Raw genomic sequence first — 21355 nt, 5'->3', positions numbered from 1 at the left:
GTAGTGGGGTCACCATGTAGTTGTAGTGGGGTCACCATGTAGTTGTAGTGGGGTCACCATGTAGTGGGGTCACCATGTAGTGGGGTCACCATGTAGTGGGGTCACCATGTAGTTGTAGTGGGGTCACCATGTAGGTGTAGTGGGGTCACCATGTAGGTGTAGTGGGGTCACCATGTAGTGGGGTCACCATGTAGTTGTAGTGGGGTCACCATGTAGGTGTAGTGGGGTCACCATGTAGTGGGGTCACCATGTAGTGGGGTCACCATGTAGTTGTAGTGGGGTCACCATGTAGTTGTAGTGGGGTCACCATGTAGGTGTAGTGGGGTCACCATGTAGTGGGGTCACCATGTAGTGGGGTCACCATGTAGGTGTAGTGGGGTCACCATGTAGGTGTAGTGGGGTCACCATGTAGTGGGGTCACCATGTAGGTGTAGTGGGGTCACCATGTAGTGGGGTCACCATGTAGGTGTAGTGGGGTCACCATGTAGTGGGGTCACCATGTAGGTGTAGTGGGGTCACCATGTAGTGGGGTCACCATGTAGTGGGGTCACCATGTAGTTGTAGTGGGGTCACCATGTAGTTGTAGTGGGGTCACCATGTAGGTGTAGTGGGGTCACCATGTAGTGGGGTCACCATGTAGTGGGGTCACCATGTAGGTGTAGTGGGGTCACCATGTAGGTGTAGTGGGGTCACCATGTAGTGGGGTCACCATGTAGGTGTAGTGGGGTCACCATGTAGTGGGGTCACCATGTAGGTGTAGTGGGGTCACCATGTAGTGGGGTCACCATGTAGGTGTAGTGGGGTCACCATGTAGTTGGGTCACCATGTAGTGGGGTCACCATGTAGTTGTAGTGGGGTCACCATGTAGTGGGGTCACCATGTAGTGGGGTCACCATGTAGTGGGGTCACCATGTAGTGGGGTCACCATGTAGTTGTAGTGGGGTCACCATGTAGGTGTAGTGAGGTCACCATGTAGTGGGGTCACCATGTAGTGGGGTCACCATGTAGTGGGGTCACCATGTAGTGGGGTCACCATGTAGTGGGGTCACCATGTAGGTGTAGTGGGGTCACCATGTAGTGGGGTCACCATGTAGTGGGGTCACCATGTAGTGGGGTCACCATGTAGTTATGGGTAGTCGAGGTAGTTTTAGTTAATCGCCTTTGCTGACCGGGCATTTTCATTGGTTCATTGGGGGGGAAAAAACATAAGCACGAGTTGTCAGAACCAAGGATAACCGACCGGTAATGTTAAATGCCCACCGAACTTCACAGCTGTGTATCTCTGCCTTATTAAAAGTTGTCTGGCTTCTTAAGTGTCTCCACTCCTTCTCCCCCCACCCGCTCCCCCCTCTCCCCCCCCCCCCCCCTCTTTTAGCCATCTTAACCTTCCTGTTCATCCCGCTAAGGCAATTTGGCTTTGCACCGTGTTAATTTCAGACTGAGCTCCCCCGCTTTCCCTGGCCCCCGCCTTCGCGATGTGTGTGTGTGTGTGTGTGTGTATGTGTGTGTGTGTGTGTGTATGTGTGTGTGTGTGTGTGTGTGTGTGTGTGTGTGTGTGTGTGTGTGTGTGTGTGTGTGTGTGTGTGTGTGTGTGTGTGTGTGTGTGTGTGTGCGTGTGTGTCACTCTGACAGTCGCCGTTCCAGTTCCCAGTTTTTCAGCGAGTGCCATGAACGTGACAGTCGCCGACAGTCCGCTGAAACATCGCCCAAGTGGGACAGACCCATTATCACTATCTTACACATAGGGGACAATTTACAATTTCTACTGAAGCCAATTAACCTACATACCTGTATGTCTTTGGAGTGTGGGAAGAAACCGGAGCACCCGGATAAAACCCATGCGGTCACAGGTGGAAAGTACAAACTCTGTACAGACAGCACCCATTGTCAGGATCGAACCCGGGTCTCTGGCGCTGTAAGGCAGCAACTCTACCGCTGAGCCACCCTTCTGCCACTCTGCCACCCTACTAATTGTTTTCCTGCTCCAAGTTGCCTCTTCCGTCACCGTTTACTATTACGTGTCTTATAGAAACTTACAAAATTCTTATAGAAACTTACAAAATTCTTCGAGAAACTTACAAAATTCTTATAGAAACTTATAGGTTGGACAGGCTAGATGCAGGAAGATTCTTCCCGATGTTGGGCAAGTCCAGGACAAGGGGTCACAGCTTAAGGATAGAGGGGAAATCCTTTAAGACGGAGATGAGAAAAACATTTTTCACACAGAGAGTGGTGAATCTGTGGAACTCTCTGCCACAGAGGGTAGTTGAGGCCAGTTCATTGGCTATATTTAAGAGGGAGTTAGATGTGGCCCTTGTGGCTAAAGGGATCAGAGGGTATGGAGAGAAGGCAGGTCTATGGGATACTGAGTTGGATGATCAGCCATGATTACATTGAATGGCGGTGCAGGCTCGAAGGGCCGAATGGCCTACTCCTGCACCTATTTTCTATGTATCTATGTGTCCTGGCAGTTAAAGCCCAGAGGAAGGTCAGGTGTGGTGCCATGCTGTCACATTCCATGTTCACTCACTGAGACGATCTGAGGCTGAGTTCCCCTTGCACGGTTGTTTACATGGGAATCAAGGCAAGTGACAAAGCCCTTCGGAATCAGAAAATAGGACTCAGCTGTGAAAAGAGTGATGAGCCAAAAACATCAAAGTCCCTGGTTGTCGTCTGATATACCAAATCAGACCTTAATTATCAATGGTCACTTCTTCTGCCTCCTCAGTTCAAGGATTCTATCAGCAAATTCCACAGGTGTCTTGAATTCTACATTGGCTTAGAATACCATTTAAAATCTACCTCCCACGAGGACTGTGGACAACTGCACTAATCTGTTGTCTTTTCGTATAGCTTTCAACGTTTAGCTTTAGTTTGTATAGTTTCAGCTTTCAGCGTACAATGTTTGGAAGCTCTCCAGAGAAATACTTTGGGGTGGTTTGCCCTGTTAAAGATGGCATTACCTGGCGTACCAATGGACATGATAAATCGTTACATCAGTCAGTCTTCCCGCTGACTGGATAACACAACACAAAAACGTTTTTCACTTTACCTTGGTGCGTGTGACAATGAATTACATTCCAGTTAGGATGGGACAGCCCATTTACACCTCCAGAGAAAGGTATCTTGATTTTCTCAAACTTCTGCTCATGAGTACCATGCTGATCTTGGCTAGATCTTTTCCATTTTATCCTTGATAATGACATTTCAAAAATGTGAATTAGGGAATGCTGTTTGTATTATGCTTGCTGAATTGATGGGGCATGTTGGTCAAGTTGGGCCAAAGGGCCTGTTTCCACGCTGTATGACTCTAATTAAACTAATGGAAGAACGCGGCAAGAAGGGTCTCGACCCCAAACATCATCCACTCCTTCTCTCCAGAGATGCTGCCTGGCCCGCTGAGTAACTCCAGATTTTTGTGTCTATAACGGAGCTCCATGAGCCCCTCAACCTTAATGATGCTGGGCTCCAGTATGCAAGTGCAAAATGTTGGAGGATCTATCTTCAGATTAAAGAGCTGCAAGGATAATAATAATAATAATAAATTTTATTTATGGGCGCCTTTCAAGAGTCTCAAGGACACCTTACAAAAATTGAGCATGTAGAGGAAAAACATGTAAGGGGAATGAAATAAATAGTAGAGACATGACTAGTACACAAAGTAAAGACAGAATTCAATACAAAACACAGTATGAGGCAATTAATGCACAGATGAAAAGGGAGGGGGACGTGGGGCTAAGGATAGGCAGAGGTGAAGAGATGGGTCTTGAGGCGGGACTGGAAGATGGTGAGGGACACGGAATTGCGGATCGGTTGGGGGAGGGAGTTCCAGAGCCTGGGAGCTGCCCTGGAGAAGGCTCTGTCCCCAAAACTGCGGAGGTTGGACTTGTGGATGGAGAGGAGACTGGCTGATGTGGATCTGAGGGACCGTGAGGGTTGGTAGGGGGAGAGGAGGTCAGTGAGATATGGGGGGGCCAGATGGTGGAGGGCTTTGTAGGTGAGGACCAGGATTTTGTAGGTGATCCGGTGGGAGATGGGAAGCCAGTGAAGTTTTTTGAGGACTGGAGTGATGTGATGCCAGGATTTGGTGTGGGTGATGAGTCGGGCGGCTGCGTTCTGGACCAGTTGGAGTCGGTTGATGTAGGTGGAGCTGATGCCAAGGAGAAGTGAGTTGCAATAGTCCAGTCGGGAGGAGATGAAGGCATGGATGAGTCTTTCAGCAGCAGGCGGTGTGAGAGAGGGTCTGAGTTTGGCGATGTTGCGGAGATGAAAGAAGGAGGTTTTAATGACCCATTGACCAACTCCTGAGGTCCCATTGAAAAACCCAGTCTCCCTTGTCACCTGCCAACAATAAACGCCTCTGAAACAGATCACCGTGCAATCTATCATTGATCTTGCATTGGTAAACGGCGACATAATATGGCGAATGTGCATTTGTGGATTGTGCAAAATAATGTCACTGTGCTATGCATACGTGACAATAAAGAACCATTGAACTATTGAAGTTGATCACCACATTGCCCACATTAGAAAAGTGACAGCTGATGGAGCAGCTGGGCTTGTACACTCTGGAGTTTAGAAGGATGAGAGGAGATCTCATTGAAACATATAAGATTGTTAAGGGTTTGGACACGCTAGAGGCAGGAAACATGTTCCCGATGTTGGGTGAGTCCAGAACTAGGGGCCACAGTTTAATAATAAGGAGTAAGACATTTAGAACGTAGACGAGGAAACACTTTTTCTCACAGAGAGTGGTGAGTCTGGGGAATTCTCTGCTTCAGAGGGCAGTGGAGGCAGGTTCTCTGGATGCTTTCAAGAGAGAGCTAGATAGGGCTCTTAAAAATAGCAGAGTCAGGGGATATGGGGAGAAGGCAGGAACGGGGTACTGATTGGGGATGATCAGCCATGATCACATTGAATGGTGGTGCTGGCTCGAAGGGCCGAATGGTCTACTCCTGCACCTATTGTCTATTGTCTATTGTCTATTGATGGTCTGAGAAGTGTTCTTAGACTGCATGACTGAAGCAATGTGTCCACAGCCAACAGCGACCGTTGATCATTGCTAATTTTTTGCATTTCTTTCATTAATTTGTTCTATATTTCTCTATATCACCATCTATATCTCTCCTTTCCCTTTCCCCCCTGACTCTCAGTCTTAAGAAGGTTGTCGACCCTAAGCCTCACCCATTCCCTTTTTCCAGATATGCTTCCTGTCCCACTGAGTCAATCCAGCATTTTGTGTCTTTTCTCGGGGTAAACACGAGTGCTTCCTTTTCCTTTTAAAAACCTCCCTTAATTTATGTTCTTTGAGCAGGAAGAAGAACTGAGGAAAGGTGGAGAGGCCAAGTATGCACACTTGGGTGATGATCTACACGTGTTGATCGAGGTCTTTGTCCCAGCGGGAGAGGCCTACTCACGAATGAGCCACGCACTGGACGAGGTGAAGAAGTTCCTGGTGCCAGTAAGTTCCCCGGCCTTTAAACATCTCACGTTAGTACGGGGTGTCAGGGGTTATGGGCAGGTGAATGGGGTGGAGAGGGAAAGACAGGTCAGCCATCATTGAATGGCGGTGTAGAGGCGGTAGGCCGAATGGCCTAATTCTGCTCCTATAATTTATGCCCTTATGAACATGGAAACAGGCCCTACGGCTCACTATGTCCACGTTGACCATCGATCATCGTTCACACTAGTTCCATGTCATCCCACTTTCTCATCCACTCCCTACACACCAGGGGCAATGTAATGGGGCCAATTAACCCACAAACCAGCACATCTTTGTGATGTAGGAAGAAGCTGGAGCACCTGGAGGAAACCCACACTGTCCAAGTAGAATGTGGCACGGTGGCGCAGTGGTAGAGCTGTTGCCTTATGGCGCGAGAGACCCGGGTTCAATCCTGACTACAGGTGCTGTTGGTACGGGGTTTGCATATTTTCCCTCGGTGGGAAGTGCCTGTTTTCACACTGTATCTCCAAAGCTAAAATAAAACTTCCATTCACTCCCCTAATCCTCCAGTTTGTACCGCCCTTCTACACCAGAGGCAATTTATAGTGACGACTAACCAGCCAACACAGGTCTTTAGCACGTGGGAGGAAACCGGAGCATCCGGAAGAATCCCACGGGGTCACGGGGAGAGCGAGCAAACACCACAAAGACAGCACCTGGGGGTGAGGATTGAAGCGGGGTTGTTGGAGCTGTGAGGCAGAGGCTCTATCACCTGTGCCACTCTGCTGCCCCATATCTGTTGACAGGAGGCAGCTAATGGAATAAGAGCGATTTCTGAACTAGAGCTGTTTTGGGAATGTCCAAACATAACCTGCTGTTCCTGTGGACACAAGAGCAAGGTCCTGGTGTTGATTTTTTTTTGTTGCTGGTAGTCATTTTCTCATTTTGAAATCCATTTGTGGAATCATCTGCATTTATTTCCTTCACTTCCGATGACCAGAACTCACCTCCACACCCTCGTCTCCGAGGAATGATGAATGATTTTGCTGCAGAAATCAATCGCATTTGGATGTAATTATTCACTCTCTTGTTTGGGGGGGACTGAAGCTGCATCCCTGACATGCATAATAGGGTGTTGAAACCTGCTGTCACATGCTGGCCCTCTGAAAGAGTTGTCTCTTCACTCTATGTTACAGCATCTGATTTTACTTCGGAGTCACGTGAGTGATTCCGTGAAGAACCCGTTCAGCACGCATGCGCGGCATTACGTCCAGCAGAGCAACAGCGGCACAGCGGGAGTCAGGCGCTCCCGCTATGGAGGTGAAAGAACACGACCGTCAGGTAAAATGACGTCGGCTTTTTCTTTCACAGGGAGCCTTCTGCTGTCCGGCAGAGAAGAAAGGCTCTACAACAAACCTGTCCCCCGCTCGACTCCACGGAGGAGCGTCCATCTGGGGGGGGCAGCAACAGAGCAGACCTGCCCCCGCTCGGCTCCACGGTGGAGCGTTCCATCTCGCGGGGGCAGCAACAAGGCGGTAGGACCACTTACCGGGCGGTCCGCTACCCCGACACCGCGCCGAGCCCAGCCCCGCTAGCGCCTGAGCAGTGGGCTGGATGTAAAGCCAAGGAAGAGGCGTCCGGCTGGTGGCTCCGACTTATCGGACGGGGACGTCTCTCCACCCAGGCGGGGGAGAGACAGCCGCTTGAGCCACTTGGAGCGGCTCTTGGAGCAGGAGCTCCAGCGAGGTGCACCCCAGGAGGGGCGCTCTCGCAGAGGGGGGTCAGGCACTCCCTCCACAGTGCCTTGTGTACTGTCCATTGCTTCCTCCTTTCCAGAGGATAGCTTTGGTGACCAGGACTGGGCTGGTCAAGAACAGGGGCAATGGCTGAAGATCTCGGGAGTATGCAAGGGGTGCAGGAACAGGAAGAGCTGCTAGGTGTGGTGGACAGCTACGTGGAAACCCCACATGCAGGAGGCCGTTAAAAGCCTGACGTCAGCCATCACATCGTTTTTTCCTCGTTCCATGGACAAATACGGAGATGACCACAACCTTCGTAAACAAGTCATAAGACCTGCCATAAAATCCTACATTGCGGGGTTGTGCATACCCCAGCCACTGAGCCAGACCCACTGCTCTTTGGCAAAAACCTCACAAAGCATATGAAGGACATGCAAGAGGTTTTACAAAACTTTCGGCTCATGAGGGCAGGGCCGGGACGAGCAAACCAAAAACAGTAATTCCTACGCAGCAGCACCCCATCGCGTCCATCAGTCAACGTCTACCATATGGGACTGATGAAAGCTCGGGGTCCGCATTCTATCACCGAAAGTCTTCTTTAGACCAGGGCCCAGAGCGGACCCCATGGAAAATGTGCCACCCCCCAACGTCACCGCCACGTCAGACGACGTGCAACACTCGTTGGACCGGCAGGAAACAGAAGAATACCCATAACCATGGAGGTAGGTGGGTCTGGTTCCTACCAGCATATAGAGTAATACTAACACATGGGAGTCTATCACGAGTGATCAGTATATACTCAATGGCATTAGTGAATACAAATACAATTCATACTAGAAAAATTGCCACCAGGTCAACATTCACCCCAGAGGGTATTTTTCCCCCTCTCCGTTAAAGAAACAAGAGGGACAAGCTGAACTGGTGAGAATAATTACAAAGGGTATCATGGGAAAACCTGAACCCTTGCAATTCGTATCAAATATATTCACTAAACCCAAAAAAGATGGTGGATGTCGCATCATCATTGACTTAACTTCACTAAATATGTTTGTTAAGTATATACATTTCAAAATGGAACCGGTTGTTACTGCCAAACAACTAAATTCCAAAGGATACTTCATGGCAAGCATTCATCTTAAAGATGTTTACTATTTAGTACCATTCACAAGGATCATCGCAGATACCTGAAATTTACCTGGATGGGGCAGCTATAGCAGTTTAAAACGTTACCCAATGGGTTCACATCAGCCCAAAAGTGTCACCAAGACACTAAAACCAGCTCTGGCAATATTCAGAAGACAAAAACATATTGTCATGGCATATCTTGATGATTCAGATTCAGATTCAGATTCAATTTTAATTGTCATTGTCAGTGTACAGTACAGAGACAACGAAATGTCATTTAGGATGATATCCTAAATGGTAGGCAAGACCATGAATTTGACTATGTTAGCTGTTCAGCTACCAAACAGTTATTCGAAACCCTGGGGTTGTCTTACATCCAGATAAATCTAAGTTGAAGCCATCCTCTATCGTGGACTACTTGGGCTTCACAATTAATTCAGTCTACGTGACTGTAACATTGCCAAGAGACAACATAGCTGGCTGCTCTTGAAAAAGAGGCGCAGTCGTCTTTCTTACAGTTTGGCTTTCTTCCCAACCAATTGTTCAAGCGCTTTTGATTGCAACATGCGCCTTAATTTAATTCAACAAAGAAACTGACAAGTTACTAAAGAACCTTGCAATCATGCAACAATTTAATGGTCAACAAAATACCAACTACTCGACAAGTAACAGAGTAATTGGGAAAATGGTAGCAGCATTTCCGGCTACATAATTCGGACCTTTGTACCAAAAACGACATACAGGTCATTATGATCGTGTCATGAAGTTACCCACTGAAGTAATATCAGAACTACAGTGGTGGGCAAAAAACGTTTGACATAGTTTCAGCCTATTATCATCACTAACCCTACGTCAGTTATCCAAACAGATGCCAGTGCTCAAGACTGGGGAGCAACTAACTCTATATCCAGCACAAGTAGTAGATGGACATACCCAGAATCATCGTTACCACTTACACTGGGCATTAATTATCTAGAGATGTTGGGTGACTTTTATGGTTTAAAAGCATATGCATAAATATGCATCACTTACAGGTCCGCAAGGGTCGGTGCTGGGACCCCAGTTGTTCACAATTTATATAAATGATTTGGAGGAGGGAACCAAGTGTAATATATCAAAATTTGCGGACGATACAAAAATGGGAGGAAAAGTAGGGGATGAGGAGGATAGGAAGAGTCTGCAAAAGGATATAGATAAGCTAGGTGAGTGGGCAACAACTTGGCAGATGAAGTTTAATACTAATAAATGTGAAGTCATTCACTTTGGGAAAAAAAATGATAGGGCAAGTTATTTTCTAAATGAGGAGGAGCTGCGTTGTAATGCAACGCAAAGGGATCTAGGGGTATTAGTACATGAATCACTAAAAGTTAGTATGCAGGTGCAGCAAGCAATCAGGAAGGCCAATGGAGTTTTGGCCTTTATTGCTAGGGGGATTGAGTATAAAAACACGGAGGTCTTGCTGCAGCTGTACACAGTATTAGTGAGACCACATTTGGAATACTGTGTACAGTTCTGGGGTCCATACTTAAGAAAGGATGTACTAGCCCTGGAGGCAGTGCAGCGAAGGTTTACAAGATTAATTCCTGCAATGAGGGGATTGACATATGAGGAAAGGTTAAGTAGGCTGGAACTCTACTCTTTGGAGTTTAGAAGAATGAGAGGCGATCTCATTGAAACATATAAGATCGTGAGGGGCCTTGATCGGGTGGATGCACCGAGGATGTTCCCAATGATCGGGGAAACTAGAACTAGGGGACATAGTTGCAGAATAAGGGGGGGCTCTTTTAAAACTGAGATGAGGAAGAACTTCTTCACCCAGAGGGTGGTTAATTTATGGAATTCACTGCCCCAGGGAGCAGTGGAAGCAGAAACTTTAAATATATTTAAGACTAAAATAGATGGTTTTTTAGCTGCCAAGGGGATAAGGGGCTACGGGGAGAGGGCAGGGATATGGACCTAGGTATGGTTAGTATAGTAAGACCTGAGTGATCTCCTGGACAAGTGTCGATCGCCTAGATTGGGGTCGGAGAGGAATTTCCCGGATTTTTTTCCCGAATTGGACCTGGGTTTTTATCCGGTTTTTTGCCTCCCCCAGGAGATCACGAGGTTTTTGGGGTGGAGAGGGGTGATAGCGGTATAAAGGGGAGGGTAGTGTCTTGTGTTCTGTGTCTTGTGTCTACTGTTTGTGGGTAAGTGTGTCTGTTTAGTGTTCAGCCATGTGCGAATGGCGGTGCGGGCTCGACGGACCTGGTGGTCTACTCTCGCACCTACTTTCTATGTTTCTATGTTTCTACATGTACGGTTATAAATAGATAATACTACGGTGGTAGCCTACATTAACCATATGGACGGCATAAAATCGGTATCATGCGACAAGTTGGTCAACACAATTTGGCAATGGTGTGTCCAAAGACATATTTGGCTATCAGTAACTTACCTGCCAGGTAAGCTAAATACAGTGGCAGACACCAGGTCACGTAAATTTAATGACAACATCGAATGGATGTTAAAACCCCAAAAAAAAATTCACAAAAGTTATCAAGCAATATGACACGCCAGATATCGATTTATTTGCATCAAGGCTAAATCACCAGGTACCTATGTATGTCGCTTGGGAACCAGACCCTGAGGCAGCAGCGGTAGATGCATTCGCGCTGGATTGGGGAAATTCTTCTTCTATGCATTTCCTCCCTTCTGCCTCATCAGTCGGGGACTACGCACAGTACAAATGGACTCTGCTTCAGGTATTTTGATAGTACCCGACTGGCCTACACAGCCATGGTTCCCAATACTCCATGACATGGTTGTTGAAACTCCGATGGTATTCCCCAGTGACCCAGAGTTATTAACACCCAGTGTCGGGCACAAACCACCCGTGCCATGAAAAAATCAAACTCCTGGGTTGCAGATTCTGCACAAACCACTTCTGGGACTGGGATTATCATAACTAACCGTCGACACCATGTCAGCATCCCTCCGAACATCCACTAAAAAACAGCACTTGTCCAGCATCAAAAAATGGGAGAAGTACTGCTTGGATACAGGGACCACCTACTCAACCGCTACAGTTACCAACAGTACTGGAATTCCTGGCGAACCTTCACCACGATGAAGGACTCAGCTACAGAGCCATCAACACAGCTAGAATTGCCCTGCCTGTCTATTTAAAACCAGCTCCAGGACAACAGGCCATGGGGTCCCACCAGCTGGTGGTCAAACTAATGAAGGGTATTTACAACTCTAACCCCCTAGACCAAGGTACACCCATATATGGGATGTCAGTGTGGTCCTGACATACCTCAGGGGATGGCCACCAGCTAGATCCCTCAACCTGGAACCATCTATGCTCAAAACACTCATGTTGATGGCACTTGTAGCTGCACAGAGGGTCCAGTCACTACACCTATTGCGACTGGACACCATGCTCACAGCTCCAGACCAGATCTCTGCCGTTATCCAGGGAATGATCAAACAGAGCAGGCCAGGAACACCTAATCCAGTCGTGGAATTCCGGGCTTACCCGCCAGAAACACGGTTATGTGCCATGACCCTATTATCCTACAGAGACACAACCAAAATATTCGAGGGAGATGAAAAGCCTTGTGGGTCAGTCATAAAAAACCTTATGGTCGGGTGACGAGCCATTTCGAGATGGCTCAAGCAGGTGCTAAAAGCTGCTGGGATAAAAACTAACATGTACAAATTTCATTCCACCAGGGCAGCATCCACGTCGACTGCTAAAAGAATGGACGTGCCTATAAACCACATCCTGGCTACAGCAGGATGGTGGGGGGAAAGACCGTTCAGAAATTTTATAATAAGCCGTTGGCAAAACCTGTTTTATTTGCAGGAAAGATTTAAAAAAGACTGCAAATATTTAATTTAAGCCCAGGGGAGCAATTTTATTTCTTTGTTGTTATTGTTAAAAAATACCATTGTGTTTTTCTACAAACAGATTCATTGTTTGCTACGATAACACACTTCCTCCTTCAAAGACTTCGGCAGTGCGTGAAGTAATAACTGTTACACGTTTTGAAATCACAGAGCTTTGAAATCTTCACGGAATCACTCACGTGACTCCGAAGTAAAATAGTAAGATTAAACGAGAACTTACCAGTTTGAAGTTTGATCTGTATTTTATGAGGAGTTAAGATGAGGGATTAGGTGCCCTCCGCTCCCACCCTCAATAATATGGGTCAAACTGATAAACTGATGTCTCCTTATCTTTACTATGTTTACTTCAATAACTGTGTCTATCTGTGATTCCACACCGCTGCTTTGAAGTATGCCGCGCATGCGTGCTGAACGGGTTCTTCACGTAATCCCTCATCGTAACTCCTCATAAAATACAGATCAAACTTCAAACTGGTAAGTTCTCGTTTAATTTTACTTTTTTTATTTTATTTTATTTTTTTAATTTATTAGAAGTACAATAAGTTACAGTAATACACACCACATATATCTCATTACATTTGTTGTACCCCTTCATTTTTTGAGCTTTAAGAAAGATAGAAATAAAAGAAGGAAAGTGAGAAAGAGTCGTGAAAGTGCAGGAAAGTGTTGGGAAAAGAGAGCCCATTAGAGAGAGAGTTAGAGAAGAAAGTTAAGAAATAGACCCTAGAAAAGAAAGAAAGAAAGAGTAATAATCGCTCTATTATAAAAAAACTCCACAAAAAGGGATATACCAACCGTATATTTCATCCCCCGTTACCAGATCCTGGCACCATTTATTTTTTAAATTACTGATCTTTGCTCTCCAAGTGTACGTGACCTATTTTCTGAATCTGCTTCCACCACCCATTAGACTTCCGTACATTCTACACCATAACAATCAGCTATATTAAAAAAGTATAAAATTCCTCCTGATCTCAGCTCCGGACCTCTGGCAGTGAGTGACATTACATGTACTATTGGTTATCAGTACCTACCTGTGCAACTAATTACTCCTTGCTTATTCTATCAAATCCTTCTCAACAGCTCAGTTAACCTTGTTGCTGCCAACTCTCATCTTCTCTTCAATGAACAACGATATTATTCTCTTGGGTCTCCCTTTCAGTCCCCACAACCCGGACACCATTCTAGTCACTCTGCTGTGCAGTTTCTCGCAAACGCCTAACCTGCTCTTTAACCGAGGGTGCGGAGAATGAAACTAATTACTTCCGCTGTAACCTTGGCTGCAATGTAACAAGGTTTCCATGTCTTTGTCCCCTGCTTGTCTATTAATAAAGCCAAGAATTCCTTACGCCAGTTTGAGAATCTTCTCAATTTGTCGCGCACCTACACCTCACGAGTCTTGTTGTTTAATATTCTATCTTTCAGTGAGCGTGGCTTCTCTCTGCCATTATTCTGCAACACATCCCTTTAAGCTGCAAATGCTGAGATTGATATGTTATTTATTTTGATGCAAGTTGAAAAGGATACATGTCTTCTATTTGAAAAGGGAGTTAACTCCAAAAACATAACTATGAAGCCAAATGTCATCTGTCTATTCCCTCCACAAATGCTGCTGGTCCATTGAGTTCCTCCAGCACTTTGTGTTTTGCGTAAAATTGTTGTTTTTATTTTGGTCAGTGCTTTGGAGAATTTTCTCTTGCACTCTGGTCTAATTTGCAATATCACAGTCTCTCCTTTGCAAGAAATGAGGTAAAGACTGAATTATTAGGAATACTGGCATCCCATTTGCCTACTGGAAGAAAGCGAAAGCGAAAGCACAGAGTCTTAATGTAGGACAGTGTTGTGCATTTGGGGCCTGCTGCCATGTGGAATTAGTGAGGAGAATACTATGAAGAGGAAGATGGGTGGGTGGGAGGAAGGAGTAGAATGTTGCAATGGCCGGTGTTCAAAGGGATAGAATGGAGCCATTGGGCTGAACGGCTTTCTCTTACACTGTATACGCCTGTACCTCCAGTCAAAATAGCACTTGCGTTCACAGTCATCAGCAGTGAAGTAATTTACACCGAGAAATTAGCAATCGATATTGCACGTGCACCGGATTTAGTCCTTGACGTCCCTTGTGTATTACTTCCCATTATTTTTCTTCTCACAAAACAGTGAGTGAATTTAAATGAGGTAAGGCAGGCGGAAAGAAATGTTCGTCGTGCAGACGTTCTTGAGTCAGCATTGGCTTGACCATTGCACTCGTGACCATACAGGGTCTAAGTCCCTCTACACCCAGGCTACAGTGGTGTACTGGCGTATTAAAGTACTTGTAATCCATAGCCCTGCACTAATGATCCAGAGAAAATTAATTAAAACAACGTCGGGGAAAAAAAATCAATTCAGTTAATTGGATAAATGTGAAATTAGAAAGCTTGCAGGTGACAGAGCTCAAGGAGCCACCAACATTTTTACAACAAGCCGTGTGGTTAACAAATAGTTCTAGACTCTGGAACAGTTCCCATTGATGTAAAGGCAGAGAGCAAATGGAGAACGATAGATCTATTAGCCTGACAGGGAAAGTACCGGCCTCTATTATTAAGGAAGAGGCAGCAGGGCACTTACAAAATAATAATACAATTGGGCAGAGTCGGCATGGATTAGTGATAGGGATATCGAGTATGAGGGACAAAATGTGTTGGAAGGAACTGCAGATGCTGGTTTACACCGAAGACAGACACAAAATGCTGGAGTAACAGCAGGTCAGACAACATCTTTGCACAAAGTCCGCGAGCATTGCCACTTTTCATTTCACTGCACATCTCATATGTGTATGTGACGAATAAACTTGACTTGACTTGACTTGATCTCTGTAGAAGAGGAATACTGGATGTGACGTGGGTTTAGGTGGTGGAAGCTGTGAAATTCACTGCCACAGAAGGCTGTGTAGGATGTCAACTGATATTTTTAAGGTGGATATTGATAGATTCTTGATTACTACCGGTTATAGGGAGAAGGCAGGGGAGTGGGGTTGAGAGGGAAAGATGGATCAGCCATGGTTGAATGGTGGAGTAGACTTGATCGACCAAATGGTGTAATTCTGCTCCTATAACGTATGAACATATGAAGTAAATGGGTGCCTAATATTGGTGGGCCAAAGCTCCTGTTTCCATGGTCGATGACTATAACCCATTTTTTTATGACTTGATAATTTTATTCTTGCTTTAATCAGCCTCTCCAGGGTGTGTTTCTTTGATTCCTGGAAACTGCGGGGCAATCCTGGATGGTTGGTGACCCGCTATGTTTCCGTAAGGAAAGATTAAAGCAGATTACCCTGTGGCCTAATAATGTTACACTGCTATTGATTTCTCTTTATATTGTAGTAATAACAACATTTAGCTTTTGCCTGATTAGTAAGGAGGAATAAATCAACTTAGACACAATGACCACTGAACTGCTGAAGTAAGATTGAACTTTAAGCGATGGTTAAAGTATAAACCTAATTAAAAGGCACTCTCGCACAGAATATTTCAGTCAGTTGATTAAAAAAATGCTACAGAAGGAAATGTGGATTTTTGGAAAGCAAGGAATTAGTAGGGAAATGTGTGGAGTTATTCTTGGAAATTCCACTTAGCAGGGAAGCAACAAGAGTAAAACCATACATAGCGTAGCAAGGTTAGGGAAATCTATTGGAGAAAAGAACTTGTTTGAAGTGAAATTACTGTATATATCAAGGGAATAAGTGGGTCAAAATTCAGAAGTTGTGAGTCTGACTGCGAGTGCTGTCTGTATGGAGTTTGCATGTTTTTCCCGTGACCCACGTGGGTTTTCTCCAGGTGCTCTGGTTTCCTCCCACACTAAAAGACATGCAAGTTTGTAAGCTAATTGGCTTCAGTGAAATTGTAAATTGTCTCTAGTATGTGCAGGATAGTGTTAGTCTGCGGGGATCATTGGTCGGCATGGACTTGGCGGACCGAAGGGCCTATTTCCGCGTTGTACTTTAAACTAAAACGTAACTAAACTTCCACTAGGAATGCGCGGATTTCCCCAGGGAAGGGGGTAGGGGTAAGATACCTGGCATTTCTGATTTACAATGGTTATGGCCTTGCCTTAAGCTGCCAGGGTCCTAACCAGGAATTCCCGCTGTCAAATTCACTGCCTCGCTTTCCCTCCTTTATGGTCCACTTAAAACCTTCCCCAATGACCAACGATCCCCTGAAGAGACACGATGCTAAAATAATGTTCATCAAACATGTAGACATAAGGTCATAAGATGAGTTTGCCACAATGAAGACTGTTGATGCAGGGTTACAAAATTGACACAAAGTACTGGAGTAACTCAGCAGATCAGGCAGCATCTCTGGAGAACATGGATAAATAACAGGATGGAAGGGGATGAGGAAGGGTAAAGGGGGGCTGTCATAGGAAGGGATATAGCATAAGGGGGAAGGGGGAAGGGGAAAAGGGAGGCACGTATTTCTCCCACAATCCCGCCCCCTTTCTTTTTTCCCCCATCCTCTTTCACCTATCTTCCTCTGGGCATGTCTTTTCTCCCCTTATCTCACAGCCTTCCGTCCTTTCATCTCTTACCATTTGTCCAGCCATCTGCCTATCAAACCTCCTCTCACCTGCATCCACCTATCATCACTTGCCTGGCTTTGTCCTGCCCCCCCACCTCTCTTCCAGCTTTCTCCCTCCTCCTGCAATCAGTCTCAAGAAAGATCCTGACCCTAAACGTTGCCCATCCATGTCCTCCAGAGTTGCTGCCTGACCCCAGCACTTTGTGTCTTTTTTATTGTCATAATGAAGGTACCTTGCAAATGCAAGACACTGCTGTCATTGGATGAGAGCGTTGGTTCAGATACTTGGGAAGCCCCCTTGCCTATTTATTGCATCGATGAACCAGGCTCGTCATTGTTAGCATCAACTTTGCTGCAGAAGGAGTTCTGTAAGCGCACTGGCTTAGTAGTCTCTGCAGAGGCAGCACTCCAAATTACTTCACTGGCTGTAAAACACTTGGAGTCATCCGGAAGGGACGTAAAGGGATTATGTTTTAAAAGTGAAAGTCTTTATTTTTATTGTATACGACTGTGACATCTGCTGTTCGCTTTTTTTATCAACCCCGTTGACTTGAGGAGTAAATTATAAGTGAGATCACAATCATTTAACACCCTCCTCGGAACAGCTCTGCACGCAGTGCCTGGTGCGTGGATCGAAGATATTGGATCACTGCCTGGAGCTTGCAGAGACTTTCCCAGAAACCCGGCAGCCGCAAAGGTTGGAAATAAAAGGGACCATTTCCAGGGAATACTGGGGATAGGCCAAACGCCGGCAGGTGGCACTAGTGCGGATAGGACATGTTGGTTGGCATTGGCAAGTTAGGCCGAAGGGTCTGATTCAACGCTGTATGACTCGACCCAGCAAGGTTGTGATGAAGATACAAAGAAGGGCAGATGCTGGTTAATACAGTCCTTCACACCATCTGGAGCCACCTATCTCTTCCCTTTACAATCTCCACCTGAGATGTCAACCATCCTTTGCCTCCACAGATGCTGCATGACCTGCTGAGTTTATTTATTCTCTATGAATCTATTTGAATCAATAAACAAGCAATAAACACACAGATAGTGGTGAATCTCTGGAATACTCTGCCACAGAAGGTAGGTGAGGCCAGTTCATTGGCTATATTTAAGAGGGAGTTAGATGTGGCCCTTGTGGCTAAAGGGATCAGGGGGTATGGAGAGAAGGCAGGTACAGGATACTGAGTTGGATGATCAGCCATGATCATATTGAATGGCGGTGCAGGCTCGAAGGGCCGAATGGCCTACTCCTGCACCTATTTTCTATGTTTCTAAGCCAGCAGCTTGTTTATTGATTCAGAGAGATATGGGTATGTTTGCAGGTGAAGCACAAATAGTGAACGCACGGTGAAAGCAAAAAATAAGGAAGCCAAATGGTATCTTAACCTGTACGAAAGTAGAAACAAGGAACTGCAGATGCTGGTTAATACACAAAAGGAGATAAATTGCTGGAGTAACTCAGCAGGTCAGGCAGTATCTCTGGAGAACATGGAACCTGCTGTTCCCACTGCTTTCCCTCCCCACTCACAGGTGCCCTGATCCAGTGCTGTCTTCCCACTCATGGGGTCCCACTTCCCTTCCCACTCACCGAGAGAGGAGATGAGTCACTCTTCTGGTCTCACAGTGAGGAGGTGAGTCAGATTTTTCCAATAGGATGGGGATTGAAAAGTTGCCTTGCGATTGGGGTGATTGGAGTGGACAGAGTTGACGTGGGTAAGCTTTTCCCATTGAGAGTAGGGAAGATTCAAACAAGAGGACATGACTTCAGAATTAAGGGACAGAAGTTTAGGGGTAACATGAGGGGGAATTTCTTTACTCAGAGAGTGGTAGCTGTGTGGAATGAGCTTCCAGTGGAAGTGGTGGAGGCAGGTTCGATTTTATCATTTAAAAATAAATTGGATAGGTATATGGATGGAAAAGGAATGGAGGATTATGGTCTGAGTGCAGGTAGATGGGACTAGGGGAGAATAAGTGTTCGGCACGGACTTGTAGGGCCGGGATGGCCTGTTTCCGTGCTGTAATTGTTATATGGGTATATGGTTGTGCTGGAAATGGGGCTGCCACTGAGTCTCAAAGACAACACCCCCTATCCTACTGACTGAAACCCTAAATGAACTGGAATGATGTAAAGAGTCAGCATGTCACACACAGGTGTTTACAACAGTAAGACTCCACTATCACTATTATTCACTATCCATCACTAGTGTCACCAACTCATCATTCCCATGCTCACTTCCCAGCCACCAAGGCCCTGGATCCAGTCGCCGCTTCTCACACACCCTGGTGTTCCCAAGCTCTCTTCCCACTCACTGGGACCTTCTCCTGCCTTCTTTCAATTCAGAACAGCCCCATTTCCACACTCGCTTCAAACTGGCCCATATTGCTGCACTCCCTTTGAATGTAGAAACAAGGAACTGCAGATGCTGGTTTACACAAAAGGACACAAAGTAACTCGGCAGGTCAGGCAGCATCCCTGGAGAGAAGGAAAAGGTGACAGAGTCTGAAGAAGGGTCTCAACACGAAACGTCACCTATTCCTTCTCATAAGAGAAGGTCTCTTAATTTGGTCTCATAATTTGAGGAAGGACATCCTTGTGATTGAAGCAGTGCAGCGTAGGTTCACGAGATTGATCCCTGGGATGGTGGGACTGTCATATGAGGAAAGATTGAAAAGACTAGGCTTATATTCACTGGAGTTTAAAAGGATGAGGGGGTATCTTATAGAAACATATAAAATTATAAAAGGACTGGGAAAGCTAGATGCAGGAAAAATGTTCCCAATGTTGGGCGAGTCCAGAACCAGGGGCCACAGTCTTAGAATAAAGGGGAAGTCATTTAAGACTGAGGTGAGAAAAAAAGTTTTCACCCAGAGAGTTGTGAATTTGCTGAATTCCCTGCCACAGAGGGCATTGTAGGCCAAGTCACTGGATGGATTTAAGAGAGAGTTAGATAGAGCACTAGGGGCTAGTGGAATCAAGGGATATGGGGAGAAGGCAGGCACGGGTTATTGATTGAGGATGATCAGCCATGATCACAATGAATGGCGGTGCTGGCTCGAAGGGCCAAATGGCCTCCTACTGTACCTATTTTCTATGTTTCCAGAGACGCTGCCTGCCCTGCTGAGTTACTCCGGCATTTTGGGTCTATCTTCGGTGTAAACCAGCATCTGCAGTTCCTTCCTACACATATGGATAGGTGACATTTTGGTTTGGATCTGATCAGAAACATCACCTACCCACGTTTTCCAGAGATGCTGCCTGATATGCCGAGTTAATCTAGTAAATTGTGTCCTCCATTTAAACATACCAGGTTCACTTCAATATTCGTTATTATATTGTTTAACATCTAAAAATAGTGAATTAAAAATTACATTAATAATTCTGGAATCTAATAAAATTGGCCCAAGTCTATGTACCAGTGGATAACTACCTTGGTAAACCTGACCAGCAGAACTAGGAAGGAACTGCAGATGCTGGTTTACACCAAAGGTAGACACAAAATGTTGGAGTAACTCAGCAGGACAGGCAGCATCTCTGGAGAGAAGGAACAGGTGACGTTTCGGGTCGTGATGTCTGATGACATCATTATTTAAGAGGGAGTTAGATGTGGCCCTTGTGGCTAAAGGGATCAGGGGTTATGGAGAGAAGGCAGGTACGGGATACTGAGTTGGATGATCAGCCATGATCATATTGAATGGCGGTGCAGGCTCGAAGGGCCGAGTGGCCTACTCCTGCACCTATTTTCTATGTTTCTATGACTGAAGAAGCATCCCGACCAAAAACGTGAGCCATTCCTTCAGCAGTATCTTCAGCCACACTGCATACAACCCGGCAGTGGCTGGCATTGCACAGGGTGTGATATGCTTGCTTCTGCAATGCTGCTGCTGCTGCCACCAGTTTGCCTGTGGCGGTGACCGGTGTTTACAGAAGCACATCATATCACCTCAAGAAATAATTAAAGCGTCCTTCAGAGCCAATCATCCTTCTGGGGTTGAGAAGGAAATGATTTATTGGAATACGGATGGTTTCATTTACAGTCTAAGTTGAGACAACATTAAGGGCCACAAGGGAGTAACATTATACTACCCACTATCTATAATTATTTTTCTAATATTCACTGTAGCCTCGGTGAAATGACAACAGTGCTAATTAAAACTTCGGTGCAATCTGCGTGCGACAAGGACTAAAAGAGGTTACTATAACCCTGCCGTTACTCTAGCTTGTTAAAGTCTTTATTCAGAGGGAGGGTGGTAGAGGGACCACCTTTAGCTTGTGTTCTAAGGCAGTGGTTTCCGAAGGGGGAGTTGTGAGCCCCGGAAGGATCACAGGATGATTTTAAAAATGGGTTGGAAAATTCATTCTACTCAGGGCCGCGCGGAAGAGACAGAGAGTACCAGCCTGCTGTGCAACAACTCAGCTGCTGTTCAAATAAAGCACGACACAGTCATACCTTGTGACTTCTAAACCCAGCACAGTGTGCAACCACCTACACATTCAATGGGCACAGCGTGGAGGGGAGTTCCTACTGGTCTCAATGGTTTGATTGCACCTTCCATTACATTCACAGTTTAGTTTAGAGACACAGCGCGGAAAA

The 21355-nt window shown here is 45.9% G+C and overlaps 1 protein-coding gene across 4 annotated transcripts in view; it reads left to right on the top strand.

The window, feature by feature from the left end:
- Positions 1-21355, top strand: part of khdrbs2 (KH RNA binding domain containing, signal transduction associated 2) — a 329378-nt gene that overhangs the window by 180035 nt on the left and 127988 nt on the right. For all 4 annotated transcript variants that reach the window (XM_033021867.1, XM_033021866.1, XM_033021864.1 and 1 more), the window contains exon 4: positions 5315-5461. In XM_033021867.1, coding sequence (XP_032877758.1) covers positions 5315-5461 — 147 coding nt within the window. The remainder of the gene's footprint in view (positions 1-5314; positions 5462-21355) is intronic.

Source organism: Amblyraja radiata, chromosome 5 (assembly GCF_010909765.2).
Source record: "Amblyraja radiata isolate CabotCenter1 chromosome 5, sAmbRad1.1.pri, whole genome shotgun sequence".
In the NCBI taxonomy this organism is placed as follows: Eukaryota; Metazoa; Chordata; class Chondrichthyes; order Rajiformes; family Rajidae; genus Amblyraja; species Amblyraja radiata.
The sequence above is the reverse complement of the archived record's forward strand: the minus strand, read 5'-3'. Positions and strand labels throughout refer to the sequence as shown.